The sequence below is a fragment of the Neophocaena asiaeorientalis genome, unplaced genomic scaffold (genome assembly GCF_003031525.2).
Source record: "Neophocaena asiaeorientalis asiaeorientalis breed wild unplaced genomic scaffold, Neophocaena_asiaeorientalis_V1.1 scaffold294, whole genome shotgun sequence".
In the NCBI taxonomy this organism is placed as follows: Eukaryota; Metazoa; Chordata; class Mammalia; order Artiodactyla; family Phocoenidae; genus Neophocaena; species Neophocaena asiaeorientalis.
The window spans coordinates 3427692-3450335 of record NW_020173945.1 but is presented as its reverse complement, the minus strand read 5'-3'; the positions used below and the strand labels follow the sequence as shown (position 1 = coordinate 3450335).

The 22644-nt window shown below is 58.0% G+C and overlaps 1 protein-coding gene across 4 annotated transcripts in view; it reads right to left on the bottom strand.

Annotated features, from left to right (window-relative positions):
- Positions 1 to 3289: 3289 nt before the first annotated feature.
- Positions 3290 to 22644, bottom strand: part of MLPH (melanophilin) — a 43859-nt gene continuing 24504 nt past the window's right edge. For 2 of the 4 annotated variants that reach the window (XM_024752797.1, XM_024752800.1), the window contains 9 exons: positions 21927 to 22046; positions 20680 to 20899; positions 18721 to 18860; positions 11156 to 11386; positions 10763 to 10918; positions 9303 to 9395; positions 6808 to 6865; positions 6230 to 6330; positions 3290 to 4735 (listed from right to left, as the gene is read on the bottom strand). In XM_024752797.1, coding sequence (XP_024608565.1) covers positions 4691 to 4735; positions 6230 to 6330; positions 6808 to 6865; positions 9303 to 9395; positions 10763 to 10918; positions 11156 to 11386; positions 18721 to 18860; positions 20680 to 20899; positions 21927 to 22046 — 1164 coding nt within the window. In that variant the 3' untranslated portion in view covers positions 3290 to 4690. The remainder of the gene's footprint in view (positions 4736 to 6229; positions 6331 to 6807; positions 6866 to 9302; positions 9396 to 10762; positions 10919 to 11155; positions 11387 to 18720; positions 18861 to 20679; positions 20900 to 21926; positions 22047 to 22644) is intronic. The other 2 variants (XM_024752799.1, XM_024752801.1) reach the window with 1 other exon arrangement.

The following is a 22644-nucleotide window of genomic DNA, read 5'->3' as shown; positions in this document are numbered from 1 at the left end:
ATGAAGAGCTGGGGTGGTAAGTAAGTGTGCTCTCAAGAGTCTGCCGGGGCTGAGGGCGGTGAGGCTGCTGTGAGGAGGGTCCTCGAGGACTCCGGGAGAGCACAGCAGTCACGTGACGATGTCCTGGGGGAGGCACGGGGGGCGGGGGGAAATCTGCAATTTACTGGACACCCTCATATGGCAGAAAAAGCGTCCCCTTTGGCGTTCCTGTAGTCCTGAGTCTGAATCCGCCTTCGCGCTACTAGCTTGAGCAAGTCTTACGACCTTCGTGGAATTTCTATTTTCTCATTCAGAGGGCAAGCTGCTGGCACCTACCTTGCAGGGCTGTTGTGTGGATTAGAGATCGTGACCCCTTTCGTGGCTTGGGGTCTGAATATGTCACGTCTCTAGTTTTCCTGATTAGTCATTTATGTTCTCACCAGTCCTTGTCTTCAGCATCCCTCCCACATCCCAGAAAACAACAAGAGCTCTGGGGCTCCCTCAGCCTCAAAAGCTCAGCCCTGTTTCCGAAGGCCAGGTGGGAGGGGTGCACGGCTGTGGCTGCTGCCACCAGTGTCCCCCCTGGGAACCTGCAGTCTGGCGGCGTGTGTCCCTCGCTGGGGTGGTGCCCAGGCTGCCGCGGACGCCACAGGTGCAGGGCGGCCTTGACCTTGGGCTCGCATCACTGCTCAGTGAGGTCACGGGCCTGGTTCTCGATCCTGAAGCATTTCCACTGCGTCCGGGCGCTGGGCCCCGGGTGTCCGGTCACAGCCACTCGCTGCCCCGGCACAGACCTCCTCCCCTAAACTGGCACTACTGGAGGTTTCCTTGCACAGAGTGGGTACTCTGGCCTTGAGTGGGGAGGGAAGGAAAGAACTCGAGGGAAAGTCCCACGAGGGCTGGGGGACAAGGTGAGGCAGGCGATGCCACCGGGACGGAATGGGGGAGGCCGGGTGTCCGTGCCCCCCAGCTCTCAGGGGTGAGGTGTGAGTGTGGCCAGGCTGCGGGCAGAGTCCCACGGTCTCTGTGGAGGCTGAGCCCCGAGGGGCAGGGGGCCCATCCTGTTTGCTCCATACTCTCTTTTTGGGGCTCTGGAAGGGGGTTCCACTGACTGGTTTCTGTAAACAGAAGATTTCCTAGTGTGACAACAGTGGGTTGAATGGTGGCTCCCGAAACTGACATCGCCATCCCAACTCCCGGAACCTGAGAATGTGACCTTATTGGGAACAGGGGCTTTGCTCAGGTAACAGGAGGGGATTGTCCTGGACAGTCCAGCTGGGCCCTAAATCCAGTGACAAGTGTCCTTGTGAGAGAAAGGCAGAGGGAGGAGACGACACAGAGAAGACGACAGACAGACGAGGAGACGACACCGACTCTCCACGACACTCCACACGTGTGGAGGTAGGTGGAGGCTGGAGGGGTGCGGCCACAAGCCTCGGACCACTGGAGCCCCCAGGACCTGGAAGAGGCAGAGGCCAGTTTCTCCCAGAGCTTCTGGAAGGAGTGCGGCCCTGCACACACCTTGATTTTGGACTTCCGGCCCCTGTGAGAGAGCACATTTCTGCTGCTTGAAGCAGCCCAGGCTGTAGTAACCTGTTCAAGCAGCCGCAGGGCCCGTCGAGGTCGGGCTGTGGATGGCACCCGATCCCAAGACACAGCGCACTCGGTTTCTGCCAAGATGGTGAGTTAACGTGAGGCGCTGGCTCCGTTCACCGGACAAAATCTGCAGAAACTATTGAGTAAGAGAACAAACAATCCTAGGCTTTGAGAAGGGCCCTCGGGGAGGCCGAGAGCCGCTTGGGATGGAAGGTTTGGGACACTGGTGGCAGCAGCTGGGGTGGAGGGAGACTGGGGTGAAGATAAAGGGGACAAACATCGTCTGGTCCTTCTACGCTGCTCGGCACTGCCTGGGGACGATCCTTGCCAACCCTTCGAGACCAAGGTCAAGGCAGTCCTGCACCTGTGGGGTCCGCAGCCTGGACCAGGGGTCAGCACAGATTTTCCATAAAGAGCCAGACAGGAAATATTCGCGTTTGGAGCACAGACACAAGGAAGCATATGGACCCGGCCAGACTCGCTGACCCGGCCTGGACCGCGGGAGTCGGCGGCCTCGGGAGGGAGCAAGGGCGGAAGAGCTTCGGAGAAGAGAGAAGGGCTGCCCTGCCTGGACATTGTCGCTCCAAACCCACAGGACTGTGGGCCCCAGGCTGGGGAGCTGTCTCCTCTCAAGGTTCCCAGGGGCTCAAAGGAGAAGGCAAAGGGGGCCTGCAGTGGGGTTCGTGGTGCCCATCCTGATGCCCTGGGCTGCCCAGGCACGGCTGACAGAGCAGCCAGTACTCCCAGGGGACATGAGTCCTCAAGTCACAACGATGGTCTCAAGAGAGCAATAACACGCTGGACCACTTGTAACACTGGCAACAAAAGCACAGCATCCATGCAACACCACAGAGTTGTAAGATAAGCACGACGAGGTGACAGGGGTGACGGGGTACGAAGGCATGTGAAGCCAGGCCTGACATCCTGGAAATAACCGAGCAGACGTTTGGCATAAAAATATACCCCAAATAAGGGACACAGCCGCTGATGGGACGGAAGGGTTGGGGCATATGCCGAAGTCAGAGTCGCCAGCTTTTCCTGACAGAATGTGAGGTTAAAGAGAGGGTAAAGCCTTGGCTGGAGCCCGTGGGAGCACGGAGTTGACCTGAGTGGATGCAGCGGGGTTTGGGGGTAAGATGGGAGTTCAGTAGGATGGGCGGACTTTGAGATGCCAGAGGAAGAGGCAGCTGGTCTGTGGTGGGGACCTCGGGGGGTCTGGACTGCAATCCAGCCACAGGTGCCTAAAGCCGTGGGACCTGATGGGGATGGAAAGGAGATTCGACATCAAGGGGCCGAGAGGGGCTGAGGAACCAGCGCAGGAGCTGGGAGAATTCACATCCTCGGCACCCCGGCCGCTGCCCACAAGATGGGTGCAGGTCCCTGGGCCATGCACACCGTCTGGGGCCTCTGCAGTGCTGCCGAGAGAATGAAAGAGTGAGTGTAGCCCTGACCCTAATCGGAGACCCCAGCGAGAGGCCTTCTGAAGGAGGGACAAACGTGCTTCCAGGTTGGAAGCTCTCTGAACTCAAGTTAGCAACGGAGCTAAGTGGCCACTAAGGTTCTGGGGCACAAGGCCTCACATGCCTGTTGCATCACACCCAGGGCTGTGCTGCAGGCCAGCCGGGACTGCTTCTTCCTTGACGCTAGGAACTCACACTGACTTTAGTTTACTCTGTGAATAAGGAGGGGTGTACGGAAACAAGGATTGATCCTCTTTGGCTTACTGGAATCCTTTAATCATTTTCGGCGTTGGATTAGGAGCTGACTATTTCAAGCAGCTTTCATTCTGAGAGGGCGTTTCGGAGCCATCTTTTCTGCAAATCCCAGCACAGCCTGAAGCTGGTCATTCAGATCAACTCAGACGCTGATTCTGGAAAGCGCGCTGGAGCTGCCACGGGCCCGCCCGTCGATGAGGCAGTCTCTGCGGTGACCGTGATGCCACAGGCTCAGTGGAAACGCGAATGGAGCTCGCGATGCAGAATCTGTAAACCACGGGTGGGGCTGTGTCCACAGTCAGCCTTCGTATCAAAGGCTCTTGGGCATCATTTATTCACCTCTTCTTTCAGTTACCACAGAACACAGACACCAAACCACTTGAGAGAGCAAACTTAAAGCTGACCCAGTCCCTCTGGAACGTATCAGAGGATCACAGGGGAGGCTGCCTCACACTCGGGGCTCTGTTCCCTCCTCTGCAAAATGCGCTGTTCTGAGGACTCATTAAACCGGTCCCTCTGAAGCACACAGCCGTGCTCAGCGAGGGGAGACAGGGTTACTGTGCTCAAGGCAGCTGTGGAGGGGGTCCCAGCGGGCTCCCCTTCAAGCTGGATGAGCCACACAGACACCCAGACTGTCCGAGGCTGAGCAGGACTTGGAGATCCTCTGTGGACCGACGGCAAGTGGCCTCCTGGATTCCACCACAGCGAGTGGCAGTGCCAGGCTGGGCCCCGCCCGTCCGGACTCCGCCAGTGCCTCCCGGCAGGCGGTCTGCACCTGCACCCGGGCTTTGAGCAACTGCTCACTTGCTGCCGCTGGCATGCTCTGTCCTCGACCACGGTGTCCCTTCTCCCAGCCTGTGAAGCACAGGCTGGGAACTTGCAGACTAGGTGTGTTTGTGTGAGGAGATGCGGGGCTCTATCCCTCCCTCTTATTCAGATGGACATGAGCTCAGTGACTTGTCCTGACGTCCAGTCGCACCCACACACCTGCCCTGGCTCCGACAGACACAGTCAGGAGTGTACAGATGGCTGGTGTGGTCACTGAGTCACCCCTTTTCCATTCTGGTCATGATAGCAGCATAAGAAAGCCATCAGTGAAAGGGGTAGAAGATCATTGAACAAGAGCTTCTTTGTGTCCTTCAGAAAGCTTAAACCCTAAAGGAAAGACGCGTCAGCTTAGATGTTTCTCACGGATCAGAGCAGGTGGGCAGGGGCGGCCTTGGAGGTCATCAAAGAACGTGGGTGAAGAGCTGACGGGCTGAGAACCGCTGTCAGCTCACGGATGGGGTTTCTTCTCGTTCCTCCACTGGGCTGCGTGCACTGGAAAACGCGGGGCAGGTGGAGGGACACGGAGGCCGAGGTGGAGGGAAAGGACCGGCGCCACTCCTGCTCTGTCCCGTTCAGACGAACCTCCCGTTTAAGGGCTGGTGGGTCATCACGGGCTTCTGTGAACACACATGGACACGTCAGCACGCACAGGTGGGTACGCACACAGATACACGGGCGAGAGCACACACACACTCACGCAGGCGTGGGCACAGAAATACACGGGCGAGCACAGAGGAACGTGTAAACACACAGGTGTGCACACACGTAGACATGCACTTAGCTATATGACTGTGCATACATAAAGACACACACGGCACATACACAGACACACACACACGGGAGAGCACACAGATGTGCACGTGGGCTTGCTGGTCAGGAGGCATCAGTCAACCCCCTGCCAGGTTGTTCTTACTCAATCTCTTTCTGCCTGTTTCCCCAGCTATGGGTCAATGACACCGGCCCTCACCGGCTGTAAGGACGGAAAGTATGTGACAATCTAGAGCTCTGAAGCACGGAAGGTGCGTTCTAATTTGAAAGCACGTAGACTTTCAAGGCCCCGCTGGTGATTTCTTATCGCCCGCCATCAGCCCCTGGGGATGGCCACGCTCTGGCCATGGTCCAGGCAGCCTCTTCCGGGCTCAGGTGGGGCCTGGCAGGGAGCCTCTGCCCTCTGTCCTTTCCTGTCGTCTGGGGCGGCCTAACGCTGGCTGTCTCGGACACGTGTGCCCCATCTCCCCGTCTGCCGACACAAGGCTCGCCCACAGTCATCAGCAATGAGTACTGTGAGATACTTTGAAATCCAGATTAAAAATGGAGTTTGTGGAAAGAACAGAGCGGTCGCTCCGTCTTCCTGGATAGCGAAGCCGTCGACTCAGACTCTCGTAACCGGCATGAAGTCAGAATGACTGCTGGGTGGTCGCAGTGTGGACAGCTGTGGGGATTGGGGTGTTTGCACCCTGACGTTGGCCACTGAGACCTCATGCCCACCCCTGGGACGTGGGCATGACTCTGGGGTCCCTAGAGGTCAGCTGTCTCTCGCCGTTGCAGCCCTGTGTCTGTGAAGTGCCGTGGGCACTCCAGGCAGCTGACACGCCCATCAGAAAAGCTGGTGCTTTCACCAGGCTCTCGTGTGGCTGGAAACACCAAGGACCGTGGTGCCAGAGAAGGGTCTGCAAGGTGCACTTCTGTAGGCATCAAGGCCATGACCCCGCTGGTCCAGCCTGATGTCCCCTGGGCTTTGGGAGGCACCTCATGTTCTTTCCGCAGAGCCCTCTCCCACGGAAGTCAGGGGACAGCCTTGACCCCGGCACCTGCACAGGTGGTTCAGCTGAATGACCTTTACAGCACTGGGTGGGCAGGTGGGGCTGTGTGGGGAGTCCTCACTGCCTCATGCGCTGTCCCCGTCCCCAAGTCCAGAGCCCCCCAGGGCTGGGCGACCCCATCACTGGTACACTGTGTACCTTTAAGAAATGTTTCTGATTTTCCTTCAGACCTTTTGCTGATATTACTATTCCTGTTAGTGTACCCCAATTCTTTACTTTGAAAACTTAATATCAACATGTCAATCTGAGAGAATTTTAAAGCCACCTCAGTGAAAAGCGAAAACTTACCGCAATGCTGTGGTTGGCGGTTCCCTTCTTGCCACTGGGGTTTCTCTGTGTCAGGGATCCGCGGGACACGGATTTCCGATCGAAGGAGTCATCATCTTTGTCTTTGAGGAAAACAGGAGGGGGGTGCTTATTAATCACAAACTTACCCCAAACAAGTGTCTTTGCTTCCTAAGAAATTTTAAAAGGAGCATAAAAGCAAATGCGCCATCCAGGACGAAGCTGATGTCCTCGTCACCGCCAAGACATCAAGGCGGGCTAATGACGTGCTGTGCTCTAGAAGGTGGGGAGCTTTGCACCATTATTAGGACGATTTACATCGCAGGACAAGGAAATCACCGCTGCCACCACCATCAACACCCTTATGTGCTTCAGGCAGCAAATTCCAGGTATCCAGACACCACGTCACTGCAACGGTCCCTGAGGGTGGCCCGAGGGCACTGGAGTGTCCTTCGGGCATCAGTGGCATGACATGCCGGGTCCCACGGGTTACGTAGAAATATGGGGCCCCGACTGGCCATTTTCATGCCCCTGAGCTCGCCTCCCAGGCCTGGGGGACGAGGGAAGCAGGTGACTCTTACCTTGACTTCTGGGGTAATCACTGAGCTTTCTCCTCACAAGATAGGGTGCAGCCACCACCTGGAAGAAAGAAGCCGTCTCTGGGCGTCAGTACCTTGCTGTAATTGTTAGGAACACCGGGGAGCTAGGTTTGGATTTCTCATCATTCCTGCAGATTCGGATGAATCAGGGCAACTCTCTTCTGTTCCTGGGCAAAATGTGAACTTTTAACAATATTAAAATGCATGCTATCAATACATTACGCGGCAAATGCCGGAATATGAAAGAGCTGCTTAGCTTTTGGAGAACTGCAGCCTTGGGTGGGTACAGCGGAAAAGCCCAAGTTCCAGCCCCACAGACGGGTTCAAATCCTATCGCTACCCCTCACCACCGTGACAAGGACGATTTACATCTTCTCTCCGAACTGTCTCCTCATCTGGAAAGTGGGCCAGCAGCCCCTGTACAGGATATTGGAAGATTAACTGTACCTAATACATTCTCAGCGCCCCATGGTGGCTGGGCCCCCCACCTTTCTTTCCCTGCCCCTTTCCTGTTGCTCATCTCTCTGCTCTGGGCTAATTCATTCGCTGTTTTGCCTCTTCAGGGGGGAAGCTGAGAGCAAAACGGCCTGACTCCCTGGAAGTCCTGCCAACGCCTGACTCCCTGCGATTCAGCTTGGCTGGTTTTGTGGGCTGTACCAGGAGGCTGGCTGCAGACACGTTCAGGCTGGGCTTCCCGGGACAGGTCAGGGAAGACCACAGCCCCGAGAAGAGGGTCAGGGTGGGGCTGGGAGGCCGGACTGAGACCACCTGTCGTTGGTCTGTGTGGTCTCAATCCAGTATGTCTACCTCCCCAACCCTCAGGCTCCACATTGGTGCAACAGGGGCGATATCCACACCTGCTTACCAGGTTTTTTGAACATCAAATGGACAGATGGAAAAAAAATACCGTTTTTAACTATGAAGAGCTACCCACTGCTGTTGTCACGAGAAGCACAAATGACTAGGTGCTCATTACAGCTCACAAGGGGCGTATCAGGCAGCAGGCAGGACCCGGAGCAGACGGCCTGCTCTGTGCGTCCCGCCCATACCCCGCGTCCATCCTTGTGCCGTTTCGCGCACACCGGCTCCCGTGCTTCGCTCCCACGGCCGGGACCCGCGGCTCCCAGGGGAGGCCCGTCCCCGGGCCCTGGAGCCTGCTGTGTCTGTGAATGTTCGTCACCCAGGACAGGGGGGCGTGGGGGGCAGTACATGCCCAGCACCCGGCCCCTGTGATGTGCACTGTCTCCAGGGCTCTGTGTTCCTCTCAGCCAGTTCCCCTGCCTGGGGTCTGCCCGTCTCCTTCCCCTCTGCCCTCTGTCCCACCCTCCCACTCCCCTGGCTGGGCTTTCCTGGATTTTCCCCGACAGACACCCTATGGGGAGACCAGCCTGTGAGACTTGCCAGGTTTCTAAAGTCCCAGTGTTTCAGCTCCACCCCCCCCACCCCCCGCCCCCTCCGTACTTGTCACGCTTCTGGAAAAGTCGGGCCAACCGTTTACCCGCTTCCAGCCTCTCGAGCTTGGATGTAGTAACACATACCTTGACCTCACCCGAAGGGTCTGCACTCAGATCCTTAGGACTCTGGCCCAACTTCCCAACAAGCTGGGGAAGAAATATCTGGAGAACAGGGAAGGAGCCTGTGCTTATGACTGCTCGTCTGACCTCCTGCCACAGGGCGGGCGGGCAGGACACATGGATGGTGTTCTCTTTAGTCCTCGGTCTGGAAGGCCGGGACGGCACGGCAACACCCACAGAGCACACACCACTCCAGGGCTCTGCGCCCAGGGCTGCTGGGTTTAGCAAATTAGAGTACAGAACGCCCAGTTGGCTTTGAACTTCAGATAAACAATGATTAAATTTTTTTAGTAAAAGTATGTCCCAGATATTGCACGGGGTATACTTATACTAGAAGATGACTTGCTGTGAATCTGAAATTCAGATTTGATTGGGCATCCCGGCAGCCGCATCTGGGACTCCCCTAAGAGCATTTATCATCCTTCTGCCAGATTTCCTCATACTGTGATCTGTCTGGAGACTCCCGACTTGAATCGGGGGGAAGGATGTTGGTCTCAGGTCTCTGTCGTGGGCAGGTCCCCATCCTGCTACTGTCACACCCGCCGTGCAACAGCGCTTTTATGAAGGCCACCAACACGAGGTGCTGTCCAGCTTGCTTCCTTTGGACTTTAAAGTGTGTGTGTGTGTGTGTGTGCGCGTACCACGTGGCTGTGTTTCCAATTCTGATGCAGGAGCTGACGGTCCCCCCATATAGCACTCTTTTCCGTTAGAAACAACACTAGCAAACGAAAAGGAATCCCAGCGCAGCCCACAGGTCACTGATTGCAGGAACACGAGGCTGGCAGATTAAGGAGGAGGGTGGCGGCTGCCCCGGGGGCTCTCGCTGCCAGGCCCTGGGCTGCCCTGTGCTCCTGGCCAGGGCTCCAGGCACGACCCCCAGGGCCCTGCGGCCCCTCCACTCACCGGGAGGCTGGATTTCTTCCGGGGCTTTGCCGAGGTCCTCACAGTGAGCCCTGCAGCCTGCAAGGCTGCAATCCTGTACTCGATATCTGAAACCTGAGGGAACCACAGACAGACAGGCAGACAGATGTCACTTGGATGTCCTTTCAACGTCACAGGACAGGAGGAGCTGCTGCCCCCGATTCACTGGTTTCATCATGCTTCCCCTAAGATGGGTGACCCGCCCAGGGCCACTTCCTGGGCGCCCCATTTCCATCCGTCTTCCATGGTCATCGCGAGGGTCACCCCCAAGCGGGGGAGGGGCTCATCCATGAGGGATTGAGGGAGGGGTAGTGACGGGGGGAGAGCTGAAGGCAGAAGCTTCTGGGAACAGGAACCGGGCCCCCTTCAGGTCCGTCCAGATCCTTCCCACAGCCCCAAACCCTTCTCACGGTCCTTGGGGCTCTCTGGAATCTGCTCTCCTCCCAGACACTCCCCTTCTCATTCCCTGGGCTCTGGCGCAGGGCTCCACTGCGGATCCCCGAACACGCCAAATTCGACACTGCCTCGGGGCCTTCGCCCGGGCTGCCTTCTTGTATTATCCCTTCCTGACCACCCTTCGAGGCAGCCCCATCCGAGCGCTCCCTGGGGCTACCCTCTCCTCAGTCCCGTCGACTTGTTCTCTGTCTCCTCCCACTAGAAGCACAAGCTCCAGAACGCAGGGGCTTGGTCTGAGGTGCTCATAGCTGCATCTTTTGTGTCTACACAGTGCCCGCCGTACTTGGGATCCCGACTGAGAACTGTTGGCTCCATAGGAAGGAATAAATGAATGCAAAGTTCTCAGGCTCACTTGCGCCCCCTAAGGTGCACGGCTTGGGGATGCGCCCCTTCTTCCTCGGGGACAGAAGGGCACTTGCTGAAGAGAAAAGAAGCTGGAATGAATGGACAGTGGGTGCTGGGTCCCCTGCACTCGGACGGGCAGACCTCCTCTCCTCTGGGGTCAGCAGGGGGAGGGCAGAGCACAGCCCAATCACCTTGACTGTCTCTGGGAGACCCTGGCTCTGTCCTTTGACCTTTGCATACCACTAACACACCTCCTACCCTAACTCAAGCCCGGGACCCAAGTTTACAGGATGACCCTCGGTCAGAGTCTTGTCCTGAGCCCCGGGGCTGTCCTAAAATCTAAGTCTGCTTCTGGAGAAGCCCTCCTCATGGGGCAGGGAGGGCTAAGTGTCAGCATCTTCCTTCCGTGGCTGAAAACGCCACCTGTCTCTTGCCAACCTAAAAGGGAAATGGGCAGGGGTGGGGTGCAGGGCGTGGCGTGGAGAGTGATTCCACGGAAAGCCCCAGGAGCCTGTCCTGGAGCCGACAACGTGGGCTCCCTACGTGTGAGCCCTTCGGGGGGCTGACCACCCTTGCCAGGCCTCCAGGGCCCCCACTATCTATCTGGGGGAGCTGCCTGCTCCCGGGGCCGCCGGAGCTACCTCGCTCTCTGTCCGCTGCACCTGAGAGGCCGTGGCGGCCACTCTGTCCTCCAGCTGCGACAGCTCCTCGTCTGTGGTCCTGCTGGGCTGCGTGGGGTCCTGGGGGCCCCGGGCCCCCTTCTCCCGGCTGGGCGTTTGGCCTGCAGCCGTGCACACCTAGAAGAGGGAAGCGCCGCACATGACCACCAGCAGGAGAGACCGCAGGGCTTGCCCCAACGCACGTCCCATCCTGAAGGTGCCCCTTTCGCTACGCCAGGAGCTGCCTGGACAGCCGGGCAGCCCGCGGTGGGGCGCCGTGTGCAGCTGGGGCCAGGCTGCTGGCTTAGGCACAAGCTGTTGATCCCCGGCCCCGCCTCCGAGTGTGTGCTGCTGAGGTCGCTCAGGCAGCCTCACCTCCGGGGCGGCCCCGGGGGGGTCCTCGATGGGGGCGCTGCTGCCCTGCTCCGCCCCTCCGTCCTTGCCCTCCTCCTCGGATGAGGCCCGCTGGTCACCGGTGCGGCTGATCAAGGCCTCCAGTCTTCTCTTTAGGGCCGCCTCTTCCATGTCGGCACCTGTGGGCTTGCTGCCAACTGGACGCTGAGACGGACGAGTGGCTGATCTCAGCCGGTCAGTCACGTGGAAGCGCTGAAAGCAGAAGCAGGGCTCTGGAAAGCACCTGCCCCCAGCACCCTGGGGGCTTGGCCGGAGCTGCGGTCTCATCTACGCCCCACACGAGCTCGGCCAAGGGGCCCGCGCCGCCTGTCCTCCAGAACCAGGCCCCGAAGGGTGGGATGTTCCTGGCGATCCTAACAGCACCCAGGCCACCTGAGACGCACCATTTTTCTTCTCTCTGTTCCCAAACTGGGTCCCCAAGCCACTTCCTAGGGTTTAAGCATCCTTATGGCGCCAAACCAAGACCTCAACCCGGACTGCTGCATCTGCCACTTGAGGCTACGGGGTGCTGACAAGTCTGTTCTCGGGGTTTTTCTCGGTCCCCCCGTGATAAGACTGAAGTACACGATGGCCGTGTGGCCTCAGCATCTCCCGCGGGCTCGGGGGTGGGTCCTGAACTTGCATAAACGCTACAGCATTCATGTCCACTGTCCATGCTATGTCTCTGTGTACCAGGCTTTGTGTCCACAGTCTCACCCACGAGCCTCCCGTCGGCTTTGCAAAGGAATCATACTCCCAGACGCTGGTCTGGAGCTGACTGAGAAGTGTCTACAGTGTATTTGTGACTCTTGGAAAACTGCAAAGTTGTGTGAACCTCTCAGTTATGTTTTCCATGACACAGTGAGTAGCACCCTTTACCACTCACCCCTTCCTGAATCTAAGGCCAGGGAAGTTTGCCACCCAGGGTGGACTTGGATGAGATTCATACAACCCAGAATATCTATTTATCTGCCTTGGCTGGTGAGAAACTCAGAGCTAAACACTGCTCATTTCTGGAAATCTCTTCTCTAGAGTTTAGCTAGGCCTCTGTTTCTTGAAATTATTTTTCAGGGTTGTATTCCTTTTTTTTTTTTTTTTTCATTACGCAGGCCTCTCACTGCTGTGGCCTCTCCTGTTGCGGAGCACAGGCCCAGCAGCCATGGCTCATGGGCCCAGCTGCTCCGCGGCACGTGGGATCTTCCCGGACCAGGACACGAACCCGTGTCCCCTGCATCGGCAGGTGGACTCTCAACCACTGCACCACCAGGGAAGCCCCAGGGTTGTATTCTTTGGTCATAATTTTCTAAGTCTCTAGAAGGGGGTGGGAGTCCCTCATGGATTCCAGCTCTTACCCTAATTCTACAGGTGGGGAAAGGATGCTGAGCCCCTCCTTTGCCCGGCCTCACTCAGTAAGCATCATACCAGGGCCTAGACTGCAGTAATCTCTGGCTGCTACCCTTCCCTGCACTCCGGCCAGCGGTTCACTGAGCAGCTATGTGTTTCGTCTGCCTGTGGACACGAGCTTCATGTGAAGGGATTTAGTGTGTCGGTTTTAAGAAGTGACCAGAGTCATGTGAAAAAAACAGAAAAATGGCCAAATTATCCCAACAGCCCTTTACAGCCAAAATGACTTGCGAGGGGGTAATGAGATTTAAAAGTTAAGGGCAGGGACTTCCCTGGTAGCAAAGTGGTTAAGAATCCACCTGCCAATGCAGGGGACACGGGTTTGATCCCTGGTCCGGGAAGATCTCACATACCGTGGAGCCACTGAGTCCGTGCGCCCCAACTACTGAGCCTGTGCTCTAGAGCCCGTGCACCACAGCTACTGAAGCCCGTGTGCCTAGAGCCCGTGCTCCCAACAAGAGAAGCCACAGCGATGAGAAGACGGCACACTGCAACGAAGAGTAGCCCCCGCTCGCCGCAACTAGCGAAAGCCCGCACGCAGCAACGAAGACCCAGCGCAGCCAAAAAAAAATGTTCAGGGCAATTCCATCCCACAGAGCTTGCTCAGGCCAAAACTCCTGGCGTCATCTGACCCCTCTCTTTCTCTCGTCCTGAATCCATCCCCGCTGGCTCTGCCTTCAACAGGTACCCAGGGTCCACCTCCCCTCACCTCTGCTGCCCTGCCTGGTTCAGCCGCCACCTTGTCCTGCCTGGACGATCCACCAGCCTCTTAACTGGCTTCCCGTTTCCACAGCCTGTTCTCAGTTTGCCAGGCAGAGGGCTCCCTGGGGGTCGGGGGTTGGGGGGACGTAAGCAGGGAGGCCGGTCGCTCATTAACTCACTGGCTGCCTCTCCTTCGGCCCACAAAGCAGACATCAGAGTGTGAGGTGAGGGTCCCCCCAGGACCGCCTTCCGGGACTCTGAGATCTCCCTCCCCGTCCCTTCCTTCGGGGAGTGAGTCACCCGCTGACGCTGCTGCTGGGAGAGGGGCTTCCGCACCACGACGTTACTCGCACCCACAGTGCCTGTCGGGCCGCCTTCCGGCCCCTCGGCCCCCGGTGCTCCTGGCAAGCAGAGGGCAGTGCTGGCTATCACTTAATTTTCTCTGTGAATGGAACCAACAGCCTCGCAGACGAGTGCCAAGGGCTGGAGTGAGCTGACGGGGAAGCGGCACGTCTACTGGGACGCCTTTCTACAGGCTCCCAATTTCCTGAAGATGCTCAAAAAGCAAATCTCCTCAGAGGCCACAACGGGTGAAGAGAACCCCTGTGACGTTCGGAGGGTAGATTCTATTGGGTCTGATGGGAATAAATCTTTCAGAGTAAATGAGGTTGAGAAACTTCAGAATCCCCTTGAGAAATGGGAACCTGAGGCCACCCCAGGCAGGAGCTGATGAGGGTGTGGGGTGGAGATTTATGAACTGCTGTCAGAAGGGGGCGCTGTTTCTACTTGGTAAATAAAACCCCCACACATACAGACACACACACGCACGCATGTTCAACACACATGTATGCATGTATGCACGCAAACACATATACACGTGATGGCAGCTGGCCAGTACGACAGGATACAGCTGGGGTGACCAAGGCATCCAAGTTTGAACCCCGAAAGCCCTATGTCCTGGGAACCCTTCAGCCCCTGGCAAAGAGGGGCACGGGTTGCCCTGGTGATGCTGGTGGGGGAGAGCGAGGCCCAGAGGGGGATCTGGGTCAGCCTCCAGGATGGGGTGGAGGCAGCCCAGGGTCTGGGCAGCTGGGGGTGAGCCCTGGGGTCCTGCGGGCTACCGGGCCTGCGTGGGGGACACCTGCCACAGACTCAGGTGAGAGGGCCTGTCCTGAAAGCAGCCTGAGGGGCAGAGGGCCTCTCCCAGACCTGCGCGGGGGCACTTCTGACTGTGCTCCCTGCCGGCCACGGGCTCTGGAGTTCCTCTCCTGAGAGCCTGGGCCTGTTTCCTCAGCTAAAACACGGGGACTGAAACTCTGTCTCTGGGCCAGCCTGGCCCTGCCGGCCCACAGAGGGTGTCAGAGGGCACCTCCGTGGGTGAAGGTGGCTGTGGCCCTGGGGTTGCGTGGCTCCCACTGCCCACCCCAGCTGCCGCCGGAGCTGATCTCCAGAGCCCGCGGGCGCTGCAGGGAGGGGGCCGGGTGCTGAACGGGGGGTGTGGCGCAGGCAGACTCGGGGCAGGGCCTGAGCATCGCCGCCCCTACGCCCACAGCTACCCGGCTGTCTGTCTGTCTCTCAGACGCACATGTGCACATGCAATCGTATTAGACCAAGGGTTCTGTTCCATTCACTCCCCAGAAGGTGTCCCCAATGCGCTGGGTACACCCTCACATACAGGGTGGGCAGGAGACCCCTGCCCGCTCCGACGGCCTGGACCCCCGGATACTGCAAGACCAAGTGAGGTCCCCGGGTCTTCGCTGCTCTGACTTCCCAGCCCCTCTCTCGTTACATCCGCACCAAAGGCTGCACACCTGCGTCCCTCTGAGTTCTGCACCTTTGGCTGGGCCCACAGATGCCCAGGCTCCGAGCACGGCGGACGGCAGGGGCCTGGACGGGGCAGACGCCCCCCACCCTCAGCTGTACAGTGGAAACCCGTTCAGCTCTGAGCCCCATGCATAAGCTCCCAATCGAGAGTCTTCCTTGCAAAGCCCGTGTTGGTGCCTCAACCTCCCTTAACAAAAGGGCTTCAGCGGGTCAGCAGGCGGTCAGCAGGCGGCTGACATGTACTTGTTCCGCTCAGAGATATGCAGCAGAGGGAGGGATTCAGTGGCTGGAGGACAGAGCCACTCCGGCCAGCAGGATGCTGGCACCTACCACCTCGGGAGCACCAAATTCCCAAGCAGTGGAAGGAAAGGTCAGGCCACCATTCGTCATGTGCCCTGGGAAGGTAACTGTGAGGCCCATTTTCTGACAGCCGGGGTCCTGGAACGCCAAGCAGAAGCTCGGAGCGGTATCAGAAGCGGGGGCGGGGGGCGTTGGGAGGATGAATAAAGCAGGACAGGTGACACATTCAGCGTCACTGCCGTGGCGCAGCCATTGTCACTGCTGAACCTGAGGCGCACAGGAAGGTGTGAATTGATTATGCCAGGCTGCTCAAACTAAAAGTCAAGAGCCCCGGGTCACCGTGGGCCAGGAGGCCTGCCAGGTGATGACCTGAAAGTGCGACTGGCTCAGACCTTGAGTCACCAGCTCTTGAGTCACCGGAGTCTATTAACTCCCAGGCCGGGAAATGAGAAAATCAATTCTACTGTTTTCTTCCAAGCCCAGCAGATGCATCTGGCCTGCCATTATCTCCTCTGTGGTCCACCTTGTTTTAAAGGAGGGAGATGGCTCCAGCAGGCTGGTAAGACGCTTTTGCATTGTTCCGCAGGTAATTAGTTTGATCTTCACAGCACCGAGGGCTCTGAGTGGGCAAATCTGCCCAGAGAAGAACACAAGCTGAGAAGCTTCAACACGAGGGTTTCGGCGGGAGTGGCCCCAGCCTCGAGTGGCTGCTGGTAACTGAGACCAGCTGTGGGCACACTCATGGCACCTGAGAGGCAGCGATCAATACCTGGGAGGGGGGTGCTCAGCAGATAGTCGTGTGTCCCCGGGGAGCGTGGTGGGCATGAACCCACGGCAGGAGAATAAGAGCTGACCCAACCAGGGTCCAGCACCGGCACCGGCACAGTGAAGTATCACCTCCAGAGCGAAAGAGAAAGGAAAGCATCCCACGACGAGAACTCGGAAAGTTCTCGTCCTGACGGAGGAGGGACACGAGCTGGGGGCAGCACAGAGCCGTGGAGAGACCACAGCCCTCGGAACGGGAGGTGAGCTGCGGGCTGGTGGTTTTCTCTGAGCAAGAGAGCCTGTCCGCGTGCCGCCAGGACAGCCTGGACGCGTCCTGGTTTTCCATCTGGGATCAAGAGCCGTTGGCCCCCTGTAGACGCCCCCCAGGGAACACCTGTCTCTCAGGTGCTCAGGGGCCCAAAGCTGCTTGTGCCCCTCCCTTCGGCCCAAAGCGGGAGCCGCTCTGTCCCGTGTGAGCTCCGTCCAGGTAAATTACATGCTATCTGGACACACGGACGGCAACTTTGGAATGAACTTCCGGTGTTTCCAACTCGTTTGCAGCAAAACACAGATTTACAATTTAGGAATGCAGTACAGACAGAGGAGGAAAATGAGCGACCGTAGTTTGGCACTGGTGAGGCTTTCGTGGGGAAACTGAGTCAGTGTCTTTAGCCTGCGCTCTTGGGGCACCAGGGGCTCACTACCCACCACTTGGGGCAGGGTGCGTGCCAGGGCTCCGTTTCCTGCACCTCCTTGATCTCAGCCCCTTGGAAGCATCCGTCCTGGTACCACACACTGTGCTCTCTTTGGCCTCTCTCTCAGCATGAGTGATTATTTATAGAAAGTCTTTGCTGACTATCCCTCACCCAGAAAGTCCTGACCACGAGTACAGATGCGAAGACAGGCCAGACTTGTGTCAGGGGAGGACCATTCAGACTGACCCCAATAGTACATTATTCTCAAGAACTCCCGGATCCCCACGGCATGTCTGTGAGTCCTGTAAGAGTCGGCCCTGGGTCTGCCCTGATGAACAGGGACGCTACTGCCCTCTGGAGGCCGCTCTTTACACTGCCTGATTCCCTTTTCATAAAGATGCAGGTGAAGTCAGTGAAAGTAAAGTCAAGAGAAAGAAATGAAGAAGAATTCCAGAGACGAGATACAAGCATGAAACAGAGAGTAATTTTCAAGGAGGCATAAAGGATGACTGGTGTCAGTAGGACTAAATACCGGGATATGTGTTTTACTGAACGTCACTAAAGCTGCTAAGTTAAAAACTTGCTGAAAATGGACAATTTAATTCTAGTCTTTATCCCATTGTCTTCTGGCCTGGACACTGGGAACTTCTCTGCCAGTGGTGGTTCTGCCACCCAGGGAGGTCTCTGTCTCTGCCCTGGGGAGGTCTCCTTCCTGGCCGCACTGGCCCTCCACCATCATCCCACAGCCTTCCCAGGGGCCAAGCCAGTCACTCCCTGGTCTGAATCAAAGGACACTTCCTTGCATCAGCATTTCCCCTGTTGTTCCATAAAAGAAGAGTGAGCCCCTGGGTTGAATGACAGAGAGCGGGGTCTTCACTGCAGGCCTCCTGAGGGCCTTTCGTGCCCTGCTGTGCTCAGGGCAAAGGGTCAGTGGCTTCTCTCAGAGATGGAGGTGGGAGCAGGAGGTACGTCCAGCCCCGGGGTCGGGTGATGCTGCCAGGTGATATTATAGGAAAGAGAGCCAGCTGGGCCTGCGGGCACTGACTCTGCAGAGGGAGACGCAGAGTTTAAAAACTCCATGCTTCTGCCCTGTTGACATTTTAGATCAATTTTAGAACAACAAAAAAACCTCCCAAAACAAATAACAAAACACCTGACACTGATTCACCAGAAAGTCATGCGAAGAAAGGCACCTTCTTGGCCTTCCCTGGTGGCGCAGTGGTTGAGAGTCCGCCTGCTGATGCAGGGGACGGGGGTTCGTGCCCCGGTCCAGGAAGATCCCACATGCTTCGAAGCGGCCGGGCCCGTGAGCCATGGCCGCTGAGCCTGCGCGTCCGCAGCCTGTGCTCCGCAACGGGAGAGGCCACAGCAGTGAGAGGCCCGCGTAGCAAAAAAAAAAAGGCACCTTCTGCAAGTCAGGCGCTCCTCTTCGCAGATCATTCACTTCCGGAGCACAGCTGTGAAGGGACTGAGGCTGGAAGGGCCCCTAACCTGTTCTAGGTCAGCTTAGACTGAGGAAGGGCCCCCCCCAACGTCTGAGCCCGGGAAGGGTGAGCCCCGGGCAGATCAGAGGGGGAAGCGGGTGCGGATGGAAGCAGAGGGCTCAGCAAAGGCCCGGCCCGCTGACAGCCCTACTTGTTATCCCCAAGGCCCTGGAGAGCAGTCTGTAGCCCGTGGCTGCAGCGCTGGACCACACCCCTCGTCCCAGGGCTTTTGACATCGCACATCTCTGTTGGGCAGGCTTGTGCAGTTTTATAGTTTTGAAGTACTTTTCATTTCTCAGCAATGAACTGATGTTAAGGTAATAAGGTGCCACCCAAAGAAGCAACTAGAATGCGTTCTTTCTGGCCACCTTACCTGCTTCTCAGACAAGGTCTGGCTTCTCCGTCTGGGATGGTGAGAGGCCACCCGCTGAGCCCAGATGCTTTCTTCATCTGAGGTGTCCACGTCGGCCAGATAGTGGGATGGGAGCCGCTCATTCCAGAGGACATTTGCTCCTTCGGAGGAAGAGTGGGTTTGGATTATTTGGAGTGAAAAGCCGAAAGCCAATGGGCATTTTCTCCAATGAAGAGAAATCAGAAATCGAAGAAAACGGAGACACGGTTCTATTCCATTGATATTATGGGGCTGAGATCCCTAAATCAAAGTAAGAATGGAACAGAGTCCATGGTCCCACACACGGAATTTCAGGAGCAGAAGCCCCTGCCCCAGCCGGCACTCACCGGGGGGCTCCAGGTGGGCAAAGCAAATGTAATATAATTACATCACACGGAGTTCCACGCGCCTCGGGTGTGGCAGACACGCGTCCCGGGAAGTCTCCACGAGTGGAGGTGACTTTGGGAAGCCTTTCCACATTGGTCACTGGGGACTGCTTTTCCTGCCAGACTAGTGATTCGCAGACTCTCGTGGGCACAGGTCACCTATGGTGTGGCCTGAGACGCTTATTCCTGGGCTCCGTTGGTGGAAGAGCCCCATGTTCTCACCAGAAAGTACCCCCAGAGCTCCAGGTTGGCCTGGAGGGCACCACATCCAGCCGTGCCGGGACGGGGAGGGCTTGACCCTCCTGTGGGGCGCCCCACAGAGCCAGGGTCCCAGGAATCAGCTGCATAAGCTGTTTCTGTGCTTGACGTGCAGCCGGCCACATGGCCCTGCCAGCACCCTGAACGACCTGGGGGCAAGGCCCTGAGCTCCAGCTGAGACTCCGGCCCCGTGGACACTGTGGTTTCAGCCTGGGAGATGTGCGCTAATGACCTGGCGACCTTGTCAATGACCGCAGACCTGTAGCTTGTCTGATGCACTAATGAGAGACAACACTGCCAATCTGTCTCCAAAAGACTCTCTTCTACCACACTCGCTGTAAGACGCTCCCAATTTGAGACGAGGTGACAAATGTGTCTTAGAATCAATGAAATCGGGTGGCGAGTTGGTCGAAGGAGCTGGGCTTGAAACTCAGAGCTGCCTGTCTCCCAGGCGCATTTCCCAGCTCGATACTGTCTGTCTCAGCTTCTCCCTCTCCCCGCTGCCACCCCATCCACGTGCCGGTGTTGATTAGGGATCCTGGGAGGAAATGCGTGTGTCCGAGTCTTCATCCTGTGACTTGGTCGATGTAGATTCATTTATTCATTGTTTATGGGGAAGTAAAACTCCCCTCCCACTGCCCCCAGACGCCTCCAGGATCCCTATAATATAATGAAAAGGGAAAATGGAAAGCCGGCCCACTTCCTGGCATGGGAGAGCAGGTCGGTGGGAAGCAGCCCGTGCTACTTCTGTGGTCTCATCTGCTCCTTCATCACTAGGGTACCTGAACCCCGGACCCCAGTGCACACTCCCCCAGGGCACAGGAACAGACAGTGATTCGGGATTTCATTATGAAGCCGACCGTCTGACAACAAAATTAAACTGAGGATTTAAACTAGGGTCTCAGCACTTAGGGACCTCCCGAGTCATAGCTGGAAGGGAGGTGGCGCCCCAGGTTTGGAGCTGCCCTGTCCTGTGGTTAAGGTGGTCGGGCCGGGTGACCAGTGATCCTATCATCTCAGGGACACCTGCACGTCCCTACCCCAGTCCTGCTCGATGTCCCCCCATCCGAGGCGGCAATGAGCTGTGTGGCCAGGGCAGGCGTCAATGTTGGTACTTCTGAGTGTTACCAGGGAAGTGCCCAGCCCAGGGGAGCAGGGGTTGATGGCGTGTGCCAGGTCTGCACATGCTGAGCAATCACAGTGAAGAAGGGGCTGCGCACGGTAAACCAGTCAGGGGGCTGGCACAGATCTCCTCCACACAGAGCCCGCGCGGAAGACGCTTGTCAAGGGCACCTACCAGGTGTTGCAGTGGTCCCCGGGGCTGTCATGCAAGACTCTCCCGGCAGGCAGAGCTCAGCAAGGGCGTCTGGTCCGGCAGGCGAGAGGCTGGCCATCTGCCCTTCTGGACAGGGGTGGCGCCCAGAGGCCCTGGCATCAGCCTCATCCAGGACCACGGGCTCCTGGGAGGTGATCTCCTCTGTGCAGGGCTCATCTGTGAGGGCCTGAGCACATGGGGCCTGTTGGCAGGTTTTACTAGGTAAGGGCAGCTCCTTGGAAAGTGGGTCTCTCCAGTCCAAGTCTTGAGGGTTTCCAGGCATCATCCGACCAACCGAACACTGGACACCCATCCTCTCTGCCCCCTGAGACTCAATTCCCTTTCATTTCAAAGGGCTCCGGACTTGCGGCTGGAGCAGGACCCGTGGCCCAAAGACCTTCTGGGTGCTGGCTCCCAGCTCCCTGCTCTGTTGTGCCCCCGCCCGCAGGCGTCTGCAGATCAGCCCCGGAAGCCCGAGCCTAGCCCCAGCTCTGGGCTGGTGTCTTTTGAGCCCGGGCACTGAGATGTCAGGGCTCCAGCTGAGGGGGTCGTCGCTCTGGGGCTCATGCCCCAGCTGCCCGTGCTGTGTGCGATGGTCCTGTGTGTGCCGGGCTCAGCCTCTAGTGCCTTTGGAAAGGGATCCCGTGAGGCTGAGAGGATCACCCCTTGTCCAGGTGAGGCAAGAGGATGGAGCCTCACGCAGGGTCCCCAGGCCAAGGGCACACAGCTAAGGAGCAGTGACTACATGGCCGGTTCTCCTGGGCGGCCCCCGTGGATGCCATGTGTCCTGGTGTAAGTATTAACAGCAGCCTGTTCCACCCACAAGACTATCTTAGTTTGGGCAATGAAGCAGAGGACCCCACTAATGAGCCGCAGTGGGTGCAGGCACATGCCGGGCCCTGTCCGACTCCAGGGCGATGCGGCTCCTCTACCCTCGCTCTTGAGTCTCGGGGGTTCTGCCTTCACCCGGGGACAGGCACCCGCCCCGAACGCCCCAGGGCCCTGACTCATTTGCCCCGCGCCCCACTTCTCCGAGAAGCCGACCCCGTCTCTCCAGGGACCAGAGGGTGTGACGTTTCTGTGCCCCCCACCCCAGCTGTCCCCCTGCCTGTGATGCCCCCATGGCCATCAGACTGTTTCCCAGAATGCTGTCCCCCCACCCGGGGCCTGAAAACCTGTCGCCCAGGTTATCCTGGGATGGCCGGGGGCAGAAAAGAGAGCCCACTGACCTGCGGGTTGTCCGCGGCCACAGAGACCAAGGACAGGCTTGAGGGGTGCCCGCAGGACGGAGTGGAGTCGTCAGAGTCTGCCTCGAAGTCCAAGCCGTGAACGGGGAGGACGCGCTTTTTCTGAGCAGGAAGGGGTGCGGGAAAGAGGAGACAGAGGGTCAGCCTGACTGTGAGGGCCACACGCCCTCACCTCGGGCAGCGGGGAGGGCATCTCCGAGGGCACAGCCACCATCTGCGGTGGTGCCGGGGGCCGCCCAGAGCCCCCCACCCATCACAGGCTCTGCATCCCCAGTGCCTCTTAGAAGAGCAGACAGAATCATTCGCTCAGCCCCTGATGGGTACACGGCTGCTCAGAGGTGCTGAGGACACAGCCCAGCAGTGCCGCCCTGGGGGGCAGGCAGGCTTCTCTGGGCCGATGGGTGCTTCTCACCCCTCACACTTTAGCAAATGAGGGGTGCCCAGTGCGGGGAAGCAGAGGGGGGAGGGGGGCTCCAGAGAGCTCCATCATCTTTAGATGCAAGAGCAGAGTTTATTCCGAATCCTTCCCTCATAATGGTTTCCATCCTTTAAACGTACTGTGCAGGGAATATTCAACACTGGAGAGTATTCACTGAGCTTAGTCAACGAGACATATAAAATTTTCTCATAAAAAGATGCCTACAGTCCCCGGGGACCAGCCGCGCAGACCAGCCAGCGTGGTTCTCAGAGACGCTGTCAT